Source organism: Vidua macroura, chromosome 35 (assembly GCF_024509145.1).
Source record: "Vidua macroura isolate BioBank_ID:100142 chromosome 35, ASM2450914v1, whole genome shotgun sequence".
Taxonomy (NCBI): domain Eukaryota; kingdom Metazoa; phylum Chordata; class Aves; order Passeriformes; family Viduidae; genus Vidua; species Vidua macroura.
The window spans coordinates 300287-323283 of record NC_071605.1 but is presented as its reverse complement, the minus strand read 5'-3'; the positions used below and the strand labels follow the sequence as shown (position 1 = coordinate 323283).

The 22997-nt window shown below is 64.5% G+C and overlaps 3 protein-coding genes and 1 non-coding gene across 11 annotated transcripts; 2 read left to right on the top strand and 2 right to left on the bottom strand.

Annotated features, from left to right (window-relative positions):
- Positions 1–67: 67 nt before the first annotated feature.
- GTF3C2 (general transcription factor IIIC subunit 2) lies at positions 68–9546 on the bottom strand. 5 transcript variants are annotated; one of them, XM_054002137.1, is made up of 18 exons: positions 9344–9546; positions 8886–9201; positions 7765–8059; positions 7247–7341; positions 6863–6940; positions 6503–6601; positions 6011–6238; positions 5681–5792; positions 5478–5595; positions 3647–3678; positions 3309–3438; positions 2642–2786; positions 2225–2386; positions 1708–1795; positions 1443–1571; positions 1138–1269; positions 831–938; positions 68–713 (listed from the first exon to the last, which is right to left on the bottom strand). In XM_054002137.1, exons 1-18 carry the CDS (start codon positions 9474–9476, stop codon positions 507–509), a joined length of 2607 nt encoding a protein of 868 aa, XP_053858112.1. In that variant the 5' UTR covers positions 9477–9546; the 3' UTR covers positions 68–506. The 5 variants fall into 5 exon arrangements, with proteins under 5 accessions (XP_053858112.1, XP_053858113.1, XP_053858115.1 ...); XM_054002138.1 differs by lacking the exon at positions 3647–3678 and having other exon boundaries at positions 5485–5595; XM_054002140.1 differs by lacking the exon at positions 6503–6601.
- A 297-nt stretch (positions 9547–9843) lies between these two features.
- Positions 9844–10007, top strand: LOC128821190 (U1 spliceosomal RNA). Its single transcript, XR_008441028.1, has one exon. It is a non-coding gene; the product is annotated as a U1 spliceosomal RNA (small nuclear RNA).
- Positions 10008–11756: 1749 nt separating this feature from the next.
- Positions 11757–16331, bottom strand: EIF2B4 (eukaryotic translation initiation factor 2B subunit delta). Of its 4 annotated transcripts, none has more exons than XM_054002097.1 (13): positions 16195–16331; positions 16078–16121; positions 15863–16001; positions 15292–15498; positions 15026–15108; positions 14735–14826; positions 14262–14376; positions 13909–13985; positions 13619–13721; positions 13300–13427; positions 12492–12672; positions 12234–12414; positions 11757–11997 (listed from the first exon to the last, which is right to left on the bottom strand). In XM_054002097.1, exons 1-13 carry the CDS (start codon positions 16208–16210, stop codon positions 11798–11800), a joined length of 1566 nt encoding a protein of 521 aa, XP_053858072.1. In that variant the 5' UTR covers positions 16211–16331; the 3' UTR covers positions 11757–11797. The 4 variants fall into 4 exon arrangements, with proteins under 4 accessions (XP_053858072.1, XP_053858073.1, XP_053858074.1 ...); XM_054002098.1 differs by having other exon boundaries at positions 15292–15501; positions 15893–16001; XM_054002099.1 differs by having other exon boundaries at positions 15893–16001.
- A 171-nt stretch (positions 16332–16502) lies between these two features.
- Positions 16503–22919, top strand: SNX17 (sorting nexin 17). Its single transcript, XM_054002105.1, has 15 exons — positions 16503–16681; positions 18284–18358; positions 18556–18673; positions 18985–19049; positions 19129–19239; positions 19652–19742; positions 19927–20014; positions 20343–20412; positions 20504–20596; positions 20725–20928; positions 21258–21380; positions 21481–21558; positions 21742–21816; positions 22108–22149; positions 22238–22919. Exons 1-15 carry the CDS (start codon positions 16619–16621, stop codon positions 22355–22357), a joined length of 1416 nt encoding a protein of 471 aa, XP_053858080.1. The 5' UTR covers positions 16503–16618; the 3' UTR covers positions 22358–22919.
- The last annotated feature ends 78 nt before the right edge of the window (positions 22920–22997 follow it).

Genomic DNA, 22997 nt, shown 5'->3' with positions numbered 1-22997 from the left:
GGGGTGGGCCCCTACAGCCACAGCTACTAGCCACACCTGCCCCGGTGCCAGTGCCACCAGAGCCATATACAAAACCAACCACGTTTATTCTGCACAGCTGAACACAAGCTCAATGTGAGCAACTCCACAGCTCCCGGCCCCTTCCCGCCCTCCGGCGCTCAGTGGGGATGGAGGCGAGCACAAGCACAGCTCCACGCTGGTGGAGCCCAGGGGGGCTTCTGCAGGGTCAGAACCACAGCTCAGCCCCAGGACACGCATGGGTCACACACCACCCCTGCCCAACTCAGACCAAACAGTGCAGACAGACGCTTGCAGGCCCAAAGCATGAGGACAAATGTCCAGAGCATCCCAGGGAATGGCTGGGAGAGCAGCTGTCCCTCCTGCAGCAGACACCCACCAGGAAAGCAGCACCAAGAGGGCCCACGACCCCATGCCAGCACAGCTGGCCCCAGCCCCAAGCCCTGCCCAGGGTGAGCACACGGCAGCAGTGTGAGGGACTGACGCCCCTACTCCGCTGGCAGCAGGGAGTGCTCGGGGGGGGCAGGGCTGCTGGGTGTGTCCCCATAGAGGACGCTGAAGCGGGCCTGGCACTCTGGGAGCAGCTGGTGGCCCACGCCGGAGGCCAGCCCTGCCAAGCAGTGTGCCCGCACAATGCCCGCCTGACCGCCCGACACCAGCCACCCCTGCGAGTCCAGGTTGGGGCTGAAGCGCACCTGTGGGAAGAAAGGAGCTCCTGAGGGACGGGCTGGGGCGCTGGGACTCCGGCCCCCAGAGCAGAGCAGAGCCATCTGAGCGCAGGGCTGGGCTGGGGCTCACGCTGGCCCACTCACCTTGTGGAGGGCCTCCAGCTGCAGGCGGTCCAGGCTCAGTTCTGCCTTCAGCTCCTGCACGTGCATCCGGCGCATGGGCTCCCGGCTTGGGAAGTTCTGGAAGCTGCGCTGGAAAGTGGCGGCACCACCTTGGGCTGCGGGCCCGAGGCAGGAGCATCGCATGCACCATCATTGCATGCACCATTCATTGCAGCCCTGCCAGAGGTAAGGGGCTGCCCCAATGCCCCAGCAGCACCTCCCGGCCCTGCCACAGCCCCACAAGCCCAGCTCATGGGTCGGACCCTGGCTGCCCCCTGTCCCCTCCTACCAGGTCCGTGTCCTGGAATCGGATGTAGCTCCTGGCTACCATCTCACTGTAGCGATGGGTCCTGGGCAGGGCCTGCTCGGCGCGCTCAGGCCCGTCAGGGCTGCATGGCAGCAGGTCAGCTTTGTACACCGGCTGTGGGTGAGAGGCGGCTCAGGGTAGGGCAGACACAGATCCTGCTGCTCCTCTGCAGACAGGGACCTCCAGGGATCAGTGGGATGGTGGCCCAGGACACTTTTCCTATGGTCCCCCTGCCTCCACCGGCCCTGTGTGCTGGGCTGGGCCTCCCGAGCGCAATGGTCTCTTACAAATCTGCGGTCCGAGGAGCGCTTGATGTTGAGGGGGTTGACAGCCAGGTCAGGCAGCACGGCTGCCACCAGCTCACCGGTGATGTCACCTGCAGCTACGGTGTTCAACCAGTCCGAGCCAGAGATGCTCTGCAGGGACAGAGGGCTGGAGGGCAGGGGGTTCCCACCACCCCCAGCTGGGCAGTGTCACCCTGCCCACAAGCCCTGGGCCCCAGCTGGTGCTGACCCGGCCACTGGGACAGAGCGGCCCTGCACTGGCCCTTACCCACACGGTGCCCTTGCGAGGGGCCACAAAATAGGCCTTGAAGCCCAGGTACCCAGCGTCGATGTAGTGGATCCCACAGAGCCCGTACCTGTGGGGGAAGGGACAGAATGAGGCCTGGGATGCCTGACTCTGCTGCCACCAGGAACACGAGAGCCAGGCACGGCCCACTTCCTCACAAAACTGGCCCAGGGTGAGGGGGCTGTTCTTGCTCCAGCAGCATGTCATAGAGTCGAGAGCAAGCAGAGGCAAGGCAGCTCCCAGAGGCCAAGAACTCACTGAGTTCCCAAACCCCTTTAGCAGCATACCTGTTGCCCAGGCCATCCCTGCTCCACCCTGCCTCTGTCTCAGGGTGGCAGGGCAGAGGGGATGTCACGCTTTGCTGCTGCGGTGTGACACAAAACAAGCAGAGCCTGCCCTTGCCATGGCACAGCTGGACAGTCCCAGGGAGGGGGAAGCCAGAGGGGTCCCTGGGAAGCTGGACCAGGCCCTGGCAGCAGGAGTGGCCCCCAGCACTCACGGGGCGTAGCAGTTGTCCTGGGCCACAGTGATGCCATTGTAGGGCAGCAGCCAGGCCACCTCGGTGCTCAGGAACCGCTTGATGCTGTTGATGGGCTCGTAGAGCCGCCGCAGGTCCCAGAACTTGATCTTGCGGTCGCTGCCCACCGTGACCAGGAAGTTGCTGAGAAGCAGGAGAAAGGCAGCACTGAGAGCCCAGCACAGAGCCCTGCCCTGGCCCACCACAGGGCCCAGGTGGCCCCAGTCTTGCAATGGCACAACTGCCCTCACCCTGGAAAGCCCAACCCAACCTCTCTGGTGCTGCAGAGGGCCAACTGCCATTGGCACCATGGCCTCTCAAGCCCTTCTTGACAAAAGAGCTTCTTCTGCAGGAGGAGGCTTCTCTCCTGGCAACATCTGTGCCTGCTCCTACCCTCACCTGTCAGCTTTGCACCACTCGATGCTCCGGACTGCCTGGTCATGGGCTAGAAAGCACTGGAAAGGGTAGAGCTTGAGGGAGGTGTCAGGCTGGTGCACGCACTGCAGCAGGGATTTGGTGAGTAGGTTCCACACTGCCACGGTGCCTGTGGAAAGACTTGTGTCCATGAGGCACTGCCAATGGTGCAGTGCTTCAGCGGGGGACCAGCAGCAGCACAGGCAGGGCTGTGGGAGCTGCAGAGCACAGCAGCCAGGCTGGAGCGAGGGCTGGGGCTGAGAGCGGGACAGGACAGAGGCAGGACACAGCAGCAGCACAGGCAGGGCCACGGGAACAGGGTGGCCAGGCTGGAGCTGGGACTCCAAGCAGACAGCATGGTAGCAGGTCCTGGCAACATAGCACAGAGCTGTGGATCACTGCAAGCCTAGCAGAAAATTCCACCCAGGCAAGTTCAACAGATGTGGATAAGCCCAGAGCCACAGACAGGGATGACCAGCGACCAGCCTGGAGGTATGTCAGAACAACAGCCAGCCCAGAGAATCCTTCCCCTGACCCAGGGCGGGCAGAGAGGTTCCAGCACCAGTTGAGACTGAACAGTTGAGGCTCCAGTGCCTCTGCCAGGGTGATGCTGCTCCCTGAGTGCTGCCGCAGGGCACACATAGAGACTCACCGTCATAAAACCCTGCTGCCAGGTGATGGTGGGGCTTGCAAGGCATCCAGGAGAGACTGAAGCACTGTCCACACTCAGATGCATTACCTGCCTGGATGGAGCCCACCTGAAGTGTGGCGATGCACTGCACCTGGGGGCCAAGGGAGAGCTCTGGGTCACAGCCCTGCCCCAGAGCCATCCATGCCCCAAGAGCGGGATGCCTGGGGTAGGAGCACGACACTGCTCTGCCCCTCCAACACTCTGCAGGTGCCTCGGCTCCCCAGGCTCTGCCACCTGCACCGCTGGGGGCTCGCCGGGTGCCGGCCCTGACAGGGATCACCATGGCAGGGAACACTGACCTTGCAGATAAGGTGCTTGTGGAGGGACCCATCTAGAAGAGAGCAGAAGGGGGTCAGGGCAGGCTTTGGCTGTCCTGGGAGCTCTCTGCCTGGAGCGTGGATTGCAGCTCCTCATGGCCCTGGCCAGGGCTCCCAGTCCCTGTCCCACCATTCCCCTGGAGCAGTGTCCCCAGCACAGCAGGAACTGAAGCACAGGGAGGAGCAAACTAGCAGCAGCAGGACCCCCAGGAGCCAGGCCTGCCTGCGTGCTGCAGGAAGCAGCCCCTGAAACACGCTGCAGACAGAGATGACGTGCTCCTGCCCCACCATGGCCGGCACCAAAGCTGAGGTGACATGGTGACACACAGGGGCCAGACCTGACTCCAACCACTCCAGGGAGGCAGAGAGCAGCCGTGCGGGATATCTGCTCCATGGCTGACAGGACTGAGCAGTCAGGCAGCACTCCTGGGGAGGGCAGGCTGCAGAGACCCTACACCAAACAGCTCAGGGCAGGATACCCACAGGAACATCATGCACTAACTCTGTCTACCAAGAGAATCTGCCCCCAACAAGAGTGCTGTGGGGACCCCGTCCCACATCCATCGGGCCTGGGGTCCCTGACCCCCAGTGTGGGGCTGTCCTCCAGCACAGTGAGCACCAGACAGGCACGTCACAGCCTGGAGCCTGGCAGTCATGGGGGGAGATAAGGAGGAGCTGTGCATCTTCCTCGTCACAGCTGTGACAGCCAGGATGCAGTATGGAGCTCTGCCAGGCAGGAAAACAGGGATGCAGGTCCCCAGTGCCCCAGGGACAGCCAGCACAGCCCCCCAGTTTGGAAGCCCCCAGGAGGGCCTGTCAGCACAGCCTGGCACTGATCCTGTGGCTGGATAGCAGCGCTCCAGCCCAGCCGTGAGGCGCAGTGACCGTGCGTGCAGCCGCAGCCAATGATGAACCGGGCTTCAGGAGCTGGGGGGGGCCCAGCACGACGTGCCACGGGGGCTGCGGCAGCGGCCCGGCCACCCGCAGCAGCGCAGGCACAGCCAGCACGCCGGGGGGGCACAGGGAGCCCATTTCCCACTGCCGGCGTGGAAGTGCTGCCTGCCGGCCACGGCTGAGTGCCCACCGCCAGCACGCGCCGGCCATCAATCCCGCTCGGCTCGGCACCGTCTATTACAGGCACCATTAGCCTGAGCCGGCCCGGCGCTCCCTGTCCTAGCCTAACACACGGCTCAGCCCGCCTGGAGGGAGCAGCTCTGGCAGCAGGGAGATGAGGAATGGCTGGGGACACACTTTGTGGCTGCACCACCACACCCTGCACCCCGCTGTGGCCACAGTGATGCGGCTGAGAGCCCCCTTCCAGTGCCCAGCTCCCAGGGGCTGCCCAGGAGCTACATCCCAGCCAGGCTGCTGCAGTGTCCCTGAAACAGAACCAAAGCAGCACTTTGCCCATGGCCTCTGCTCACACAGGCTGCGGGTAAAGCTGGAGCCCTTCTCCACTGGAATTCCACAATGGAATTGTGGAAGCCATTGGAAGCAAGGCTTTGGCACTGGGGCTTGGATCTCTGGGCACAAGAGTACTCAAAGCAGGCCCCTAACACCAAAAAGCAGCCTTGGATCCCACACTGTACCTGTGAGAGATGCCAGGCTGGGGGCAGCAGGGTCCCGATCTCAGGGATCAGGTGAGCTCACTTGCCCACCATGCAGGTCCCAGGCTGGGGCACAGTCCTGCTGGCAGCTCCCCAGCACAGCAGGCTCCTAAGGACAGAGGTGCCCAGCCCGGGCTTGCAGTCCCACCCTGGCACAGGTGGAGGAGGGCCAGGACGCCCCTGCTCGGCAGTGTGGCTCTTCCTACCTTTTACCTGGGTTGTCTTGGCGTGGTGCAGGGCCTCAGGGTGTGGCAGGGCATACACCACCACCCTGCCGTCTGAGAAGGCAGCGGCCAGCAGGCCCAGCCGGCTCATCTGTGGGTACTAGGGATGGACAGGTGGGCTCAGACATGGGGTCACTTCTCAGGACTCCTGGGGAACCCAAGGGCAGCCCCTGAGCAGCACTCACCATCCGGGCTGCAGTGGGTGGCTCCCAGGCACCACTGGGGCAGAACTTCATGTCCCACACACAGCCGTAGTCAGCAGCGATGGCATAGGCCAGCCTGGCTTTGTTGGGAGAGCTGTGGGCATGAGTTCAGCCATGAGTTACATGGCAGCTGGTGCCCAGCAGCTCCAATACGCTCCGGTGTACACCACTAGCAGAGCTGGCCACCAGCACAGCCTCCTCAGGGTTCAGGCTGTGGCTGGTGGCTCTGGGAGAGGACAAGCCTCACCATCCACGCAGCCATGGAGGGACACAAGATCTAGGCAGACCCTCACCCCAGGCCTGGCCACTCACCCCTGCTCCGTCTGCAGCGTGCCCAGGTCCCAGAGCTGCAGGAGTGCAGGGCCTGAGTGAAGCCCAGACACGCTGTGCGTCTCCTCCATGCTCCTGTGGCAGGACACGGCCACGTACTGCGGGGCTGCGGAGCCCTCCGGGGTCGGGCACCACGCCATCGCCCACACTGGGCCGCCCACGAAGAAGGAGACATCCAGGCGCTCTGGGTGGGGCTGCAGAGAGCTGAACCTGTTGGTGGGAGAGGGGTAAAGGCTTCTGCAGAGCTGGGGCAGGGGCTGGTGGGACCCCAGGGCACAGTACAGGTGAGCTGCCCAAGCCACGGATGCAGCCCTGGGGGTAACCCCTGGTCCCAGACAAGGCCTGGGGACACCCTGATAGGCACCATCCCGCTGGGCCTGGGGACAACCTGACAGCCACTGCCACGCCAGGCAGGGGACAGCCTGACAGGCAACAAAGACCCTGCTGGGCCTGGGGACACCCCATCACACACACCTGTTTAACCTGTACAAGGCACCATCGTCCTTGATGCCCTCACGCTGAATGGAGAAGAGGGGAGACTTCTCCTCTGACGGCAGGTACGGGGCAGCCTCGCTGTGCAGGCACAAGTGAGAGGAGGTCTCCCCACCCCTCACCCAATCACCCCAGCACAGCCCCATGCCCCAGCACCATCCCAGCCTCCACAAAGGCCCCGTTGCTGGCCATGTTGCTTCACAGCCAAATCCAAGAGACCCCCAAAGCCCACAGCAGACACATAGAGGGGGGGTGTGGGAGCACAGGCCACCCATCCTCTTGCTCACCCCAGCCACTGCTGGGACCTGCCCCACTTTTCCTTTGGCCCTGCTCCCAGGGTACCTGTCAGAGAGACACGTCCACCTGTGTGCCACTGGGATCCAGTCAGGGAATTCCCACTGCGAGTGCTTCTGCTCCCGCCTGCAGTGCATGCCAGACCTCAGCCATGGCCCTGCACCTGGCATGTCCAGCACCCCCTCCTCACAGCCCCTTCCCACGGCATGAGCAGCACCCCCAGCTGCATGCCGTGGCACAGCCACCCCTTCTGCAGCACAGCCCTGCCCTTTGCAACCCTCCCGACCCAACTGTGCCCCATCCCAGCAGAATACTGACATCCCCAAGGCATGCGCTCCTTCACCCTTGTATCTGTGCCAGTGGTGGTACCAGGACACACTCGCTGCTCCCTGTAGCCCCCCTGAGCTTTGAGCACTCCAAGTTTCCACTCACAGGCTGCAGGTAAGGCTGGAGCTCTTCTCCACTGGGGCCATGATGGAGTTGTGGAAGCCATTGGGGGCGAGGCCTCGGCACTGTGGCTTGGATCTCTGGGCACAAGAGCAGACTCAGAGCCCTGGGGTGCCACCTGTCCCAAAGGGAACCACCACAGCCCCCGAGAACAGAGCTCTCCCCAGCCACTGTCAACATGCCACACTGGGCTAAAGACATACAGCCCCACTATGGGAACTCCCAGGAGACCAGGATGCCTTCAGGACCTGCCTCCACCTCCCCCTGCTCCAGCGGGAGTGCAGGCCCTGCTCCCTCTCCCAGAGGACCTATCCCTGCTCCCATCCCCACTGGCCCTCACCCGGGGCTGCCGCTGGCCTTGTGCCTGTGACATGTGCCACCCCTGTCCCAGCTGTCCTGCCCTGGCAGCAGGGACCCAGTGGGACAGCTCAGGCACCTGGAGCTGTCGGTGCTGGGACACAGGCAAATGGGGACCCAGGCAGAGCCCCTGTCCCTGCCCTCACCCCTGTGGCTGCCGTCCTCCCGCCGTGCCCTCGAGGTGCCTCCAGCTCTGGCTCCGATGCCTCACTGAACAGCGTGTCGCTGCCCTCCTCCTCCTCCTCCGCCCGCAGCACCTCCTGTGAGGGCACGAAGTCAGCATCTTGCGCGGGGTCATCGCTGTCTGCGTCCTCCTCCTTCCTCCTCCGGCTCCGGCGCTTCCTCTGGCCGCGCTCGGGCTCCGGCGTGCCCTTGGCTGGCGCGGGGGGCTGGCACGCGGGCATCAGCTCCTCGGCCAGCTCCTGCAGGTACAGCAGAGCCCTGCAACACCAGGGCAGTGCCTGGAGGTAAGCAGCAGGATGACACAGGGGTGGGCCAGCTCTGCCTCCCTCCCGCCAGGAGCCGGTGGACGCGCACTCCAGCCCGCGGTCCGGGCAATGAATCTGCTCCAGCTGTGCCTGAGCACACAGCCTCCCCCCACCCTGAACTCCCTGGAGCTTGCCCTGCTACCACCAATAAGCTCCTCCTGCTCTGTCAGGAACCAAGGAAATTCCTCCTGCCACAGGCAGCTGCTGCGCCCTGCCAGGGGCTCCTGGATCCAAACACATTCCCTAAAGTGGGGAAGGATTGGTCTGTGAGGAATCAGCACATCCCACCAGCACGGGACAAAGTCCTACAGGACAGACACTGAGACCCTCTGGGGAGACAGATCGTTGAATCGTGGCATCAGGGAACGGTTTGGGTTGGAAGAGACTCTAAAGCTCATCCAGTTCCAACCCCCTGCCATGGGCCGGGACACCTTCCACTAAGCCAGATTGCTCCAAGGCCCATCCAACCTGGCCTTGAAAAATTCCAGGGATGGGGCAGCCACAGCTTCCCTGGGCAACCTGTGCCAGGGCCTGCCCACGCTCAAAGGGAAGGATTTCTTCCCAATATCCCATCTAACTCTCGCAGTGGGAAGCCATTCCCCTGTGTTCTGTCCCTACAGGCCCTTGTCCAAAGGCCCTCTCCAACATTTTTGGTGCCCCTTTAGGACCGTAAGAGGCTCTAAGGTCTCCCTGGAGCCTTTATTATCCAGGCTGAACATTCCCGGCTCTCTCACGTAGAGCACAGGTGCCCCCGGGCCCCCATCGTCACCGCCACTCACACTTTGGCCGCCCTCCTCTTGGGCCGCCCGCCCCGCGGGGTCTCAGCTCCGTCCCGGTCCTCGCTGCTCGCCAGCCCCTTTTCCATGCGGATGGGCTCCGGGGCCTGGGACAGCTCCACCAGCAGCACCTCGGCCTTGCCCTTCCTGCCGCGCCTCGCGGCGGCCCGCGGCGCTGGCACTGCCCCGTTGGCGGAGCTCTCGCCGCGCCCCTCCGCCGCCCCGTCGGGACCGACTCGGGGCCGCACAGGTTTTCTCGGGGCTTTCCCAGCTTCTCCTCCATCCTCACAGTCCAGGTCTCCCGCCGGCAGCTCCTCCCCTGCCCCAAAACACCGCGATTAGCACCAGAGCGCAGCGAGGCCCCTTGGCACGACTCGGTGTCCCGCAGCGCCCGGTGCGGTAGCACCGCCTCGCACCCCGGGGAGCGCCCCCGCCTCGCTCCGTCCACCCCCGGTACATACGGAGCACGCTCTGTTCACCCTCCCGCTCCCCACTACGGCTCCGGCTCCGCCCGGCAGAACCCGATCGTCGTCCCGGCCGTTCCCGGACACTCCGCTCCCGGCACGGCGGCCCGCGGGCGGCGCTTGACGCCATCGGCGGCTCCCAGAGCCGCCGCCCCGGTGCGGGCCGCGCCACCAGCACCAAACCGGAACCGGGGACGGCCGGAACGATGACGTCACAAGCACTCGACGAGTGTGGGGTAGGCCGAGCCATGAGCCGGACTTCACGGGGCGTGTCCATGCAGATGAGCGTCCGGCGCGCGGCATGCCGGGCCCCATCCCGCGCCAAGCCCGCGCTGCCCTGGCGCGTCCGCGGGCGCTGCGCGGGCCGGGCCGTGCGGGCCGGGCCGTGCGGGCCGGGCGGGAGCGGGGCCGGGCGGGAGCGGGGCCGGGGCGGGGCCGGGCGTGTGTTGTCGGGGCGTGGGGCGGGCGGGCGGTGCGGGCGGGGCGGTGCGGGAGTCATACTTACCTGGCAGGGGAGACACCATGATCAGGCAGGTGGTTTTCCCAGGGCGAGGCTCATCCCTTGCACTCCGGGTGTGCTGACCCCTGCGATTTCCCCAAATGCGGGAAACTCGACTGCATAATTTGTGGTAGTGGGGGACTGCGTTCGCGCTCTCCCCTGGTTTTGTGGTGTAACGACAGAACTGAATGAAGGCTATTGGACCCCATAAGGAGAAGTTCCTTTTTCATTACGTGGATTCTGCTCCGCCGCTATTACTCGGTCTCGAGCGGAGCTTGCCCCGCGGGCTGAAGCGCTCGCGGTCGCTGCTCGCCGCAATGGTGACAGGGCAGTGGACACCCCGGCGCTGCATCGAGGACGGGGTGAGGGACACGGGAGCCGCGGGATCTCGGAGCGCGGGTGTAGGAGGCGACCCGCGAGGGCTCTGGGATTCCCTGGCAGGACGGGAAAGCAGCGAGGGCAGTCCGGTCGTGCTCTCGGTGAGCGGTTTGAGAATAGCCGTGGGTTCAGGGGCATCCCAGGGCGCTCTCTCCGAACAGGCCGCGCCGGTGCCCGGGAGACATATCCCCGTTCCTTCCCTGCAGTAGTTGGCCAGCGGATCCCTAAAGGGGCCTATGGACTGCTGCCATTGAAGCCGGGATGATCCCGGCCTGTCCCATGCCGTGTCTGCAGGAGCAGGGAAACACCCCGGTGAAAGGAGTCCTCGCCAGGAACGGGGTGCAGAGATGGCGATCCCATCGGTGAGCGCTCTCTGGGGCACACCCGGCCGAGTCCGTGAGTTCAGCCGGACTTACGGAAAGCAGGAATTTGACACACCCCGAGTCGGACGAAGTCTCTGGCCCTGTCCGACCCCCCCGCGAGGTCGGTGTGCTGGCCGGGACGCTAACCCGAGTCCTACCGTCCCACCGAGCGCGCAGCCGGGCCGGAGGCGCTTCCAGACCCGCGGGCCGGAGCCTGGAGAGGCGAGGCTGGGCCGCTTCAGCACAGATGGAGATGGGGCAGGCAGGCACCGGGCGCCAAGGCCCCCTGGAGCCGGGCTTGCAACACTGCTGCTGCGTGTGTAAACGATCCTGGCGGCTGCAATTGGGAATACCAACCACCAACGTGTAGCTAGCCCTGATTACAACTCTCCCTCCAAACAACAAAATCAGGCAGAATGCGAATAAAAACTCCCCTACCATACTTTATGCAGTCACGCTGCACAGGGTGATGTCGCACGGGTCAGCACACCTGGAGCCCGATATGAATTTCCTCCCTGTGCAGTCAGTGTGACTCTGCAGCCCCCGCACGGCCCGGCCCGGCCCGGCCCGCGCGGCGCCGCGGACACGCGAGGGCAGCGCCGCCTTTGCGCGGGCTGTGTCCCGGCATGCCGCGCGGTGGAGACAAATTTGCATGGACACGCCCCGCGAGGACTCCACTGAGACCCTGCCCCTGCCAGAGCAGCGATGCGATTTACATGGCCACGCCCCCGGCGGCAGGCCCCGCCCCCAACGGTCCGGTAGCCGCGCGCCGCTCGGGCCCCGCCGGTCCCGCCCGGGCACCGCCGGTCGCGCTTCCCCGCGGCCTCACGGCCCCGGGCACCACCCGCAGACCGGCCCGCCCCCCGGGGGAAGGGCCCTCTCCGGGGCTGGTTCCAGCGGCCAGGGCCAGAGGGGACCCGGGCTCTCCTCCACCAGCCCAGCTCGGGGGTCTGTTAGAAGCACAGCCCCAGTGTCACCAAATCTCCGAGGAGCGCGAGCCAGGGGCCATCGCCACAATGTCATCATTTCCCCAGAGGAGGGGCCGAGGGACAGGAAGACCCATCTATGCTGCAGCATGGAGTGGGAGGAAAGGCCCCAAGAAGGTGCACGGCTGTGCCAGTGGTGACATGGGTGCCAGGGCTCTGCCACACCACAGATGGCACACACAGACTACTGGGGCCTGGTTTATTAGTGTCCATGCAGCTGCTCTGACTACTGATCCACATTCTTAACACGCAGGACCACAGGCACTGAGGTGCAGGGTATCATGCCCAAGTCTGTGATGACCAAATCCACCAGGTCTGGGGGCGTCACATCATAGACCAGGTTAAGAAGGCGTAGGGACTTGTTCTCTGCCCAGCCCCCAAGCTGGGCCTGGCCCTTCCGGAGCACAATCAGGTCATCAGGGTCATCTGCAGAAAGCGGAGAAGCAATCAGGATCAGAGAAGCAATCAGGATAGGGGGAGGGACAGCACCTCTCCATCCCGCCCCTGGAGCAGCACACACCACCACTGCCTGCCATGTGCCCCTGCCTGCAAGTGATCCCTTGCCCAGGAAGAGGGATGGCAGGGCTGAGCAGCCTGTCATGGTCCACAGCAGGGACTGGGAGAGAAGGTCCCAGGTGGGAGGAAAGGGACAGAAGCCGTACCCAGCTCGTTGGAGACAAAAGAATCTGTCTGCACCCGCTCACAGAACTTGTAGGTCTCGCAGCAGACCAGGACGGGCACGTTGTAGGCCTTGGAGACCAGCGCGATCTGCGAGGTCCCCACCCGGGACATGACAGAGCCGTTGGCCAGGAGCGCGTGGGCTCCCAGCAGCACTTTGGACACCTGTCGGGGAAGCACAGGATCTGTCAGCACCTCGGATCACACTGCAGCATCCCTCGGCCCGCGGCACAGCCCCTCACCTCGGGCAGCACGTAGGAGATGGCATTGATCATCACGTAGGTGCAGTGGATGCCCCTGCGTACCAGGCGGCGCAGCGTCTCGCGGCCCTCCAGGCGCGGCCGGCTGTCCACCACGATCACGCGGAACGCGCGGCCCTTCTTGGCGTGGGCGTCGCACAGTGTCCGGTTCACCAGGGAGGAGCTGCAGGGCGCCCGTCAGGAGCTGCCCCTCCCATCAGAGCACCTACCCACCCTCATTCTCGATATCCTCGGGAGTGCTGCCCCTTCCAAAACCCTCCCGCCACGATGGCTCCCAGGGCACGTCTCCCTGTCTTTACACAAGGAAGCACCCTGGGAAAGGTGATGTCGCAGCCCTCCCTGGAAGCAGCACTGACCCCCTGTCTGTGACCAGCACAAGGGACTCTGCCACTCCACACCCTCTCCCAGCTTCCCTCTCACAACACTCCCGGCCTGCACTGGCCTCCTGCCCCCGCTCCTTCCTCTGCCCAGCATACATAGCATACCTGGACTCTTGCTGCAGCAATCTCTGGTTCTTTTCCCCACCTCTACTTCTTGGGATGCAAACTTCCGTATTTTTGCTTCCCGACATTTGACTTTGTTGCAGTTTGTTTAAAATCCAGTGATCAACCCTGGCTGCTCTCTAAGTGCCCTGAGTGGAGGGAGCTGTGACTCTGGGGTTCTTGGAATCCAACTTCATACCGGGTAGGACAGTGCTGAGCCCTGTGCAGGACCATCACAGCCTCGCCTCCCATGCTATTCCATTCCCTCCTCCCACTCGCCGGATCCGCTGCCTGCGCTCTGTGCTCACCATCCATACACCAGTATCACGTCATGGTCATTGATCTTCTCAAAGGCAGACCTTGAGATGGCCTCAGCTGCCAGGACAATCTTCTCTCGCAGGTATTTGTCGATCATGTCCTGGAGCTTTTCCTTTGCCTGGGGAGAGACATCACATACAGACTTTCTTGCTCTCAGCAACTCCCTGATTTGAGCCAGGCCGGGATCAGGCTCTTCCCCCTAGTAACAAGCTTTCAATTCCACTGCAGCACTGTTCTGTGTCTGCATCCCATCCCTGCTCAGCTCCTTCACCCAGGGCCTGGAGCCTGCCACTGAGCAAGGCCACTCACCTCATCCTCTCTCAGGGTGTCAGGCAGGCATGATATCTCCTTCTTGAGGAACTTGATGGCATTGCCCATGCTGGCTGAGAGTGGTCGGCACTGGTTCAGGAAACTGCAGAAGAAATGGGCTTAGCTCCAAAGCCGCCTGGAGGCCAAGACAGGGAGAGGGAGGGTGGGCAGGAAGGCAGAAGGCCAGGAAAGTCAGCCAAAGTTTGGGTGGACACCAACCCAGAGATGTGAACAATGGACCACACTCTGTGGAGCTTTGGTCCCTCTGCTCTGGCATTGGGAGCCCTTACCTGATGTGTGGCTTTAGCTTGGCCACCAAGTCGCGTGACAGCTCCTCATTGGGGGGAGTGGAGTAATCCCGGATCAGCTGAGACAAGTAGAAAGGGAGTATGATCTCAGGGCACCCCGCCTGATGGGCTGCAGTGGGGGCACACATGTCCTGCACAGCCTGGCACACTGCCTGGAGGGGCACAGGGTGCTCCAGGGACTCTAAACAGCAGTGGCAGTGCCAGAAAAGGACCCTGCCTCCCAAAGGAAGAGGCTGAAAATGACTGACCACAGATACAGCCTCAGCAGTCAGGGTACAGGAACGCACACCTGCACGCAGCACAGTGCCCCTGCTGCCAAGCAGCTGCTCAGGTACCTGTTTGAAGACTTCGAGCAGCGCGATGCAGCGGGCGTTGGAGCCGTTGATGATGCCCTGGGAGTACTGGAGGCCGAGGCGCACCACTGCTGGGTGGATCACTGTGGAGGGGATGCTGCAGGGACCAGGGGGAGGGAGCTGTCAGCACCTCTGCAGCCCAAAACACTCAACCCATTTATGAGCCCCAGCCCAACAACCCAAGGGACGGCCCAGGAAGGGGGCTGGTGGTAACCTGAGGAGCCAAGCCCCACAACCCCTTCTCCTGTGGCCCTGCACTCTCCCCATAGGAAAGATAAAGATATTGGGCTGCCCCTACTGCCACTCCCCAAAGCAAGTGAAACGTCCCCCACCACTCCATCAGGTGTATCCCACATGCAAGACTATGATGCCCCTCCTCCAGAGCCATTCTGCAGCCAGGCCAGCCCAAGCAGAGCCCAGCATTGCCAGAGCCCCGGGCTGGGGAGGCCCTGTACCTCATCTGCTGCGTCAGTGGCTTCTTCCGACTGTACTGGTGGAGGTGGGAGAACAGGTTGACCTTGGTGCCATAGTCCTGCCTCAGAGGTACCTGCAGCCGAGTGTTGTGATGGCTCACCCAGTGCTCTGCTCATTCCAGGGCCAACAATCACACCCAGCACTTGCTCAGGGCATGCAAAGTTCCCCTCTGCCCTTCAGAGAGCAGGCCCTGGTCCCACCATGTGCCTCCCCTGGCCCTCTGCAGCACAGCTGCCCCAGGTGTGCAGCCTGTCACCCAGTCCTCCTCCTACCTGCTGCCTCTCCAGCTTCTTGGCCAGTTTCCTCTGGGCAGCAGGGTCATCCACCTGCACATGCTCCGGCAGCCGCTTCACCACTGCAAGGACAGCTGGGATGAGGCCAAGCTGCTTTGGTGCACCCCTGAATTCAGGGGATGCACTCAGGGACAGGCAGAACCCAGAGCACGATGGATCATATAGGCATCCTCCGCCTGTGCCCACACCAGACCCTCCCATCCTGTTCACCCACCCTCTGCACCCCGTGGTGGTGACAGCCTTACTGGACTGGGGCTCGGTGGGGCTCTGCCGGGGCTTGGCCGTCGTGGCTGCCTGGCTCAGCTCTGCCTTCCTGGCCTGCTTCTGGGCCCGCTCAGCCTCCTGCTTAGCCCGGCGCTCTGCTCGCAGCTCCGCTTTGCTCTTGCCCCCCGCGGGTTTCTCGCCGTCACCGGGGCCATCAGCCGAGGCGGGAGGGGATGTGGGCTGAGCAGCTGCTGCGGGGGAGGAACGGGGAGTCTGTGCCCAGTCCCGCCGGGAGATGCAGCCCAGCGCGAGGGGCAGCCCGCGGCAGGGAGAGCCCCACGGGCCCTGAAGGGGCTCCACGCCCTGGGCACCGCGCAGCTGACACGGCAGCCCGGGGCAGCCCCGCGCTCCCGTGGGCAGGGGACTGGGCTCTCTGTACCGCAGTCCCTACGGCAACGCGGCTGTCCGAGGGCGGGAGGGCACGGACTGGGGCTACACCCCAGGGGTCCCGCTGGAAGACACTGCGGGCTCCGGGCGTTGCCAGCCCGGGACAGCCGCGGGCCCGGCCCGGCGCTGCCCCGCTCGGGGCTCTGCGGGGCCGGCGGCGCTCACCCCGCGGCTGCCCCGCTTCGGGGGGCGCACCCAGCTCCGCGGGCTCGGCCGACGGCCCCTTCTCGCTCCTCTTCTTCTTCTTCTGCTGCTTCTTCTCCTTCCGCAGCTGCAGCTTCTCCTCCCGGGAGAGCTCCGGGGCCTGTGAGCACACACCGTCAGGCGGCCCCGACCCTGGGCCCCGGCCCCGGCCTCACACCAGCCCCGGCTCCGCTCACCTGCGGTCCCGCCGGCGCTGGCGCAGCTCCCTCGGGGTTCCCACCTAGAATGACGGGAGCGTGAGCGCGGCCGGGTCTCGTCCCGGAGCCGGTGCCCGTGCCCCGTCCCGCACTCACCCTCCCGCTCCGCCATGGCGGCCGTGCGCCGCTCTCAGCGCCCCCTGCCGGCCAGGCGGCTCCGCGTGACCCGCGAACGTCGGGCTCCTCTGCGTGACGCGGTGACGTCACCCCGGTGCGGGGCCGGTCCGTTCCCGGGGTCCGTCCCGCGGCCCCGCCCCGCCGGTCCCGTCCCTCCCCGGCGCTCGCTGCCGGGCGCGCCTGCAGCCCCGGCGCGGCGGGGGCGCTCGGGGCGGGCAGGGCGGGGCAGGGCAGGGCGTCCCCGGGGCGGGCGGAGCGGGGCGGGCGAAGAGCGACGGCCCCGGGCGGGGCGGAGCGGGGCGGCCCTGGGGCGGGCGGTGCTGCCGGCCGCGCCATCGCGGGGAGTGCTGGCCCGAGATGGCGGCGGCGGGAGGCGGGTAGCGGGGGCGCGCTCGGCCCGGCCATGCACTTCTCCATTCCCGAGACCGAGACCCGCGCCGGGGACGGCGGCGCCGCCGCCTACGTGGTGAGCGGGGCCGAGGGAGCGGAGCTGTCCCGCAGAACGGAGCCGCCCCGCGGAGCCGAGTGGGTGGCGCGGCTCCTCGGCCCGGGTGCGGTGCGGCCCCGGTGGGGCCGTGCGGGTCCGCAGCCCCGGCGCGGTGGCGGGTCGGGATCAGCACCGGGACCGCGGCCGGGCGGGGCGGGCAGGTCCCGGCCCGCCGCCATCCCCGGCCGGCGCCCTGTGCCGGGGCCGAGCAGGGATTGGGCCCCGCCGCCCCCGCGCCTCCGGATCGGGCGCGGGAGGTCCCTGGAGCAGCCCCGGGGATGTCCGGACCTTGCCCTGCCCGGGCGCCGCGGGCGGGGGTGGGCAGCCCGCAGGGGCCCCGTCCGGTCTCATCCCCGGCTCCGGCTCATCCTGGCCCGCCCGTCCGTCCGTTTGTCCCGGCTTCCTGTTTTGGTCCCTGCGCCGTGAGCGCCTCCGGAGAGGAGCCGGGGGACGCTGCCGCCGAGCGGCGGTGGCTCCCGAGCGCCCAGACCCCTTTCCTGGGGCTGGCAGAGCCCCCAGGCTGGGCGCAGGGTCCGGATCGGTGCTCTCGGGGTAAGGGTGGGCAGCCCTGGGGTTCAAGACCCACGCTTGCCCCCTGTGCCGAAATCCCTCTCCGGGGGATCCCCCTCGGGACCCCGAGTGGGGCACGGTGCGGTGGTGAGCGGTGATGGAGAGACCTGGCGATCCGCAGGAGCTGCAGTTGCTCGAGGGCCACAGAAGCAGGCAGCCCTCCAGGCATTTCGCCCTTGTGACCCCCCCTGCACTTTGCCCTCCGCTGCTGCCGAGGCTCCTCAGGCCTGGGGGAGACCTTGGGGAGAGCTCTTGGGCAGCCCGGGGGCTGGGCAGGAGCTGTCACCTCACGGAGAGCCCTGGTTTGGGCAGGGGTGGGTGCTGCCTGTGCCGCCGCTGTCCCTCCTGGTTGCTCCGCAGCAGCCCTGAGGCACTGGGCTGGTGCCTTTGGGTGGGGAGTGGCAGTGTGAGCTCCAGCCCAGCTGGGCTGGGACCTCTGCTGGGCCTTGGGCAGTCCCAGTGCTGGGGGCACCCATGGGAGGCTGGGCTGCCGTGGCTGGCTGGAGGCTCGTGCCCATCCTCTGGCCCTCCGAAAGAGTGCTGTGGGGACTTGAGAGGACAGTGCTGCCCCTGCAAGGACTCTGCCTGTGGTGAGGTGCCGGGAGCTGGCCCATGGAGTTGCCAGGCCCTGAGTGTTCTGCAGTCGTAGCTGTGCTCTGCCCGTGGCATCAGCAGGAGCTGAGCCACAGCAGAGGGGACGCAGCCAGGGACCAGCTCCTTGTGAAGCCCTGGGAGTGGGGAGGGGTCCTTGTCTGTTGGCATGGCTGCAGGGCTGCGGTGTGCCTCTGTGTTCCCCACGGCTGGGCAGACAGGGGCAGACCTTCCTGCTGTGCAGTGGGCACATCTCTTGGATGGATGTGCTCATACTTCCTGAACGATTTTGTCCATCTGCCCTTTGGCAAGGTCCTCAGGACTGTTGCCTTTTCCTGGGTCGTCCGTGGCATCCTGGGCAGGTCCTGGGATTCCTCCGCCTGCCAGGTGCTGGGATCCGAGTGGCCTCTCTCCCTGCAGGCCTACAACATCCACGTGAACGGGGTGCTGCACTGCCGGGTGCGCTACAGCCAGCTCCTGGGCCTGCACGAGCAGGTACGGAGGGTGCCGGGTACCCACTCCTGCTCTGTGACATTCCACCTGGGCTCTTGCATGCTGCTGGACTCCCACGTGGATAAGGGATGCTGGCGAGCTCTCTGCTCCCCTTGCTAGGTCCCTGGGGATCAGCGAGGGTGGGGGATGAGGGCAACCATCTCTCTGGAGGCTCTTGCAGCACTCTGTTCTTATCCTAGTTAAGGAAGGAGTATGGCGCCAATGTGGTCCCAGCCTTTCCCCCAAAGAAGATCTTCACTCTCACCCCAGCAGAGGTAGAGCAGCGACGGGAGCAGCTGGAGAAGTACATGCAGGCTGGTAAGCTGGGCCTGCCCCGGCCCGGTTGTGCAGGGCACGGCCCATGGCTTCCTCCCTGCACTGCTCCGTTCGCCGTGGTGCATCCTGCAACTCCCAGTGTAGCACTGGCATTTGATGGGCTCGTCCCCTGGATGCCAGCTCCTGTCCCAGCCCCTGCCCTGCCCTGGCAGAGTGGGGATGTGCAGGGGGGTCCCTGGCTGCCACAGCATACGCTCTGAGGGCAAACTGAGGGGCTGCAGAAGGGCCAGGCACTGGTGTGGGTCCCTGCCTCTTCCCATGGGACTCCTGACTCCTCGTGCCCCTTCCTGCAGTGCGGCAGGACCCAACGCTGGGAGGCAGCGAGACCTTCAACAGCTTCCTGCGCAAGGCCCAGCAGGTGAGGGGCAGAGCTGTGGTGGGTCTGGGCCCCCAGTCTGCACTAGGGGGCTGGGTGCCAGTCCTGTTTCTCTCTCCAGGAGACGCAGCAGATCCCCACAGAGGAGGTGGTGCTGGAAGTGCTACTCTCTAATGGGCAGAAGGTCAAGGTCACCATCCTTACGTCAGACCAGACAGAGGATGTCCTTGAGGTGCCAGAGCTCTCGTGCTGGGTGGGACCAGCTCCTCCTGCTGCGTTTCTGTGGTTTCCCCCATGTGGGGCTCTCTCAGCCCCTCCTGCCCTCCCCTGCCATCTGCCCACCCTGGAACAGGGTTGACTTGGTGGGGCTGAAAGCTGGGAGCTGAAATGGGTGTGCTGCAGGGTGTGTCTGGGTCCCGACTGATGTTTGGGGTCCCCTAGCTATTTCTTGGTTGCAGGGTGTGTCTGGGTCCCGACTGATGTTTGGGGTCCCCTAGCTATTTCTTGGTTGCGAGGAGCCCCAGGCCTGGCCGCAGGGCAGCAGGGGTGCTGCCTTCCTGCTGTTGGGAGGTCCCAGAATGCACATGGGCTGGGTCTTGCCACCATGTTGGGACTATATTGGACTATCCTGCTCTTCCTCCCAGGCTGTGGCCTCCAAGCTGGATCTGCCAGATGACCTGGTTGGCTACTTCAGCCTCTTTCTAGTGAGACAGACCAAGGATGGAGCATTCTCCTGTGAGTAGAGCCCTCTGTGGTGGGACATCTGCTCTGCCCCCTGCCTGAAGTGAAGGCTGTGTGCTTGGACCCCACCCTGGCTGGGGGGCACAGCTGTTTTCCTCAGCTGTGAACACACCCTGGTGTTGGGGGCCATGGGGCTCCTGCTGCCCAGAGCTGCTGCTGAGCCGGCGTTTCCCCGCAGTTGTGCGAAAGCTGCAGGAGTTTGAGCTGCCGTACGTGTCGGTCACCAGCCTGCACAACCCCGAGTTCCAGATCATCCTGCGCAAGAGGTGAGCGGGGGCTGTGGGGCAGCAGTGGGGTGATGCCCAGGGCTCCCTGTTCCACAGAGGGACCCTCCCCTCCTGCCATTGCTGCCCACAGATGCTTTGGCCCCCAGGAGCACACCTGAGCATCCCTGACCATGACACTGGAGTGTGGGCTGCCCTGCTGTGCTCAGCTCATTTCTGCCTTCCCATGGCAGCCGGTTTGGGTGGGGAGCAGGGCATGGTGACTGATGGATAGGGGGGAGCTGGCCAGAGAGCCAGCCCATAGGAGGGTGATTTTCTCCATTGCTGTGAGGAGGTGGGGAGGAGGCTAACCTGTGTGGTTCCCTTCCAGCTACTGGGACTCGGCCTATGACGACGATGTGATGGAGCATCGCGTGGGGTTGAACTTGCTGTATGCACAGGTGAGGACGGACACTGCACCCCTTGGCCACAGCTGTGCAGGGGCTTGGGTGGCTCTGGTCCCAGGCACTCATCAACCTCTGCTGCTTGTAGACGGTGTCAGACATTGAACACGGATGGATCCTTGTCAACAAGGAACAGCACCGGCAGCTGAAGTCCCTGCAAGAAAAGGTCTCCAAGAAGGAGGTAGGACAGGGTACAATGCCACAACTGGGGCAGTTCTGGCTCTGCACCAGCCCCTCTCCACATGACGTGTGGTACCGGGTTGGTCACCTGTTCCTGGCCCGGGTGAGCATCCCTGGCTCTGCCTGCAGTTCATCCGCCTGGCGCAGACCCTAAAGTACTACGGCTATCTCAAGTTTGACCCCTGTGTCACCGACTTCCCCGAGAAGGGCTGCCACGTTGTCGTCAGTGCCGGCAACAACGAGCTCAACTTCCAGGTGCGGCTGCCGAACGAGCAGATCAAAGAGGGCAGCTTCAAGGTCACACGCATGCGGTGCTGGCGGGTCACATCCTCGGTGAGTGACGCCTGGAGAGCAGGGAGGGGTCTGGGGGGGCTGGAGAGACCCGGCTGTGCCAGGCTGGGCTGGTACCTCTTCCTAGGAAAGGTGCTGGCTCTGATGCCAGCTTCTGGCCCAGTAGGCCTGGAGAGGGTCTGAACCATGCCTTGGGGCTAAGGGGATCATTGCTGTGAGGATATTGGAGGGGACCTGACAGTGGCAGAAGACTGGTGGGCACTGGGCAGGAGTCCCACACTTGGCTTGGTGCTGCCCTCGAGCTGCACTGGTGTCTGGGGAGCAGCTCCTTCCCCTCTGGAGGCTCCCAGCCTTGGTGTGTGTCCTTGCAGGTGCCGATGAACAATGGCCCTTCGGGGAGCAGCCCAGGGAAGTCTGAGGTGAAGCTGGAGTTGGCTTTTGAGTACCTGATGAGCAAGGATCGGCTGCAGTGGGTCACCATCACCAGCCCACAGGTAGAGCTGCCTGTGTGAGGGGAAGGGCTGGGCTGGGCCCTGCAGAGGGTGTGGGAAGGCTGTGGGGTGCATAGAGCCCCGTGACACTTCTCCCTTGCAGGCCATCATGCTGAGCATCTGCTTGCAGTCCATGGTAGATGAGCTGATGGTGAAAAAATCTGGAGGCAGCATCCGCAAGGTGAGGGCTGGGGCTCGATGATGGCTCTGGAGTGGGATCCCAACCTGGCCCTGTAGGAAGTCACAGGGGTCTGGACTGGGTCCCGAGCGCTACCCTCAGGATGGGACCAGCATCCCCAGGGCCAGTTATAAGCCCAGAGGTGACGCTGGAGCCCCTGTGGCTAAGCTGAGCTCTTCCTTGCAGATGTTTCGGCGGCGGGTGAACGGGGCCCTGCGGCGCTCCGACAGCCAGCAGGCTGTGAAGTCACCCCCGCTGCTGGTGAGTGGGACCCTGCAGCCCTGGGTGGGGGGGGACACGTGCAGTCACAGGCTCTGACACGTGTACCAGAACTCACTGCCTCCAGAAGAGCCACCGTCCCCTTGGCAGGGCTGGGGCAAGCCCAGAGGACAGCAGGGCTGTGGTGCCCTGCTTCCAGAGCCCTGGGAAGGGAAAGAGGTCCTGGACCAACTCAGTGAGCCAGACTCCCTAGGGATGGAGGGGGGCAGGTAGAAGGAGAGGTGGGTGTTGTGTCCCATGACACTGTGCTGCCCAACTGTGCTGTCCTCACAGGACTCACCTGATGCCTCCTGGGAGCCCATGGCCAAACTCTCGGTGAGTTGTGTGTGGGTGCACCAGAGACCTCGGGCTAAGTGGGGAAGGGAGCTAGGGGTGTCCTCCCTAACATCTCCCTTCTCCACAGAGCAAACTCACTTCTGTCAGCCTGCGTGGAATCAGCCACTCCAGCTCTGCCAACGACGTGGGTGCTAATGACTTCCATGGCAATTACGCCTTTGAGGGCATTGGTGATGAGGATCTGTAGTGCCCCCTTCCCAGGACAGCCCCAGCCTGAGCAAGGGCCTTTGCTGAGGAATGTACGACCTGCAGCCAGGTTGAAATCAACGTGCCTCTCACCTGCTACATCCACCTTTCCCTGCTCCCCGGGGCTGGAAGCTCGCCCCCAGCCCGCCATTGCCTTCGGGGTGGGGGCAGCTGAACTCCTCCCGCTGCTGGCTCCAGCTGGGAGAGGGCTGGTTTGACCTGAACAGTTTGCCCGGGCAGAGCCCTGGAGCTGCAGTGCAGGGCCTGGCCCAGCCTGGGGGCAGAGCTGCTCCTGTCCCAGCTGGGGAGGCCTGGCCCAGCCTGGGGGCAGGTCCAGGCAGGCTCCATAATGCCAAATTAGCATTTAGGTTTGTGCTCCGAGACAGAGTGCAGTAAGCTGTCTCGGGGGCTCCGCGCAGAGTCCCCTCTAACCCGCTCATAGACGCCAGCATAATCTAGGCTTATAACCACGTATCTCCTGCTGCTCAGCCCGACAGAGCATTAATGGACAGTAACTGATGTTTACACACTGCAACAATGATTAAAATGGATCCTGATTGGTACCAGGCTGTCTGTTGGGGGGTGGCTGTTGTCCCTCCCCTCTCCGTGCCAGCCCTGCGCTGTCCTCCTCTGTAGCAGAA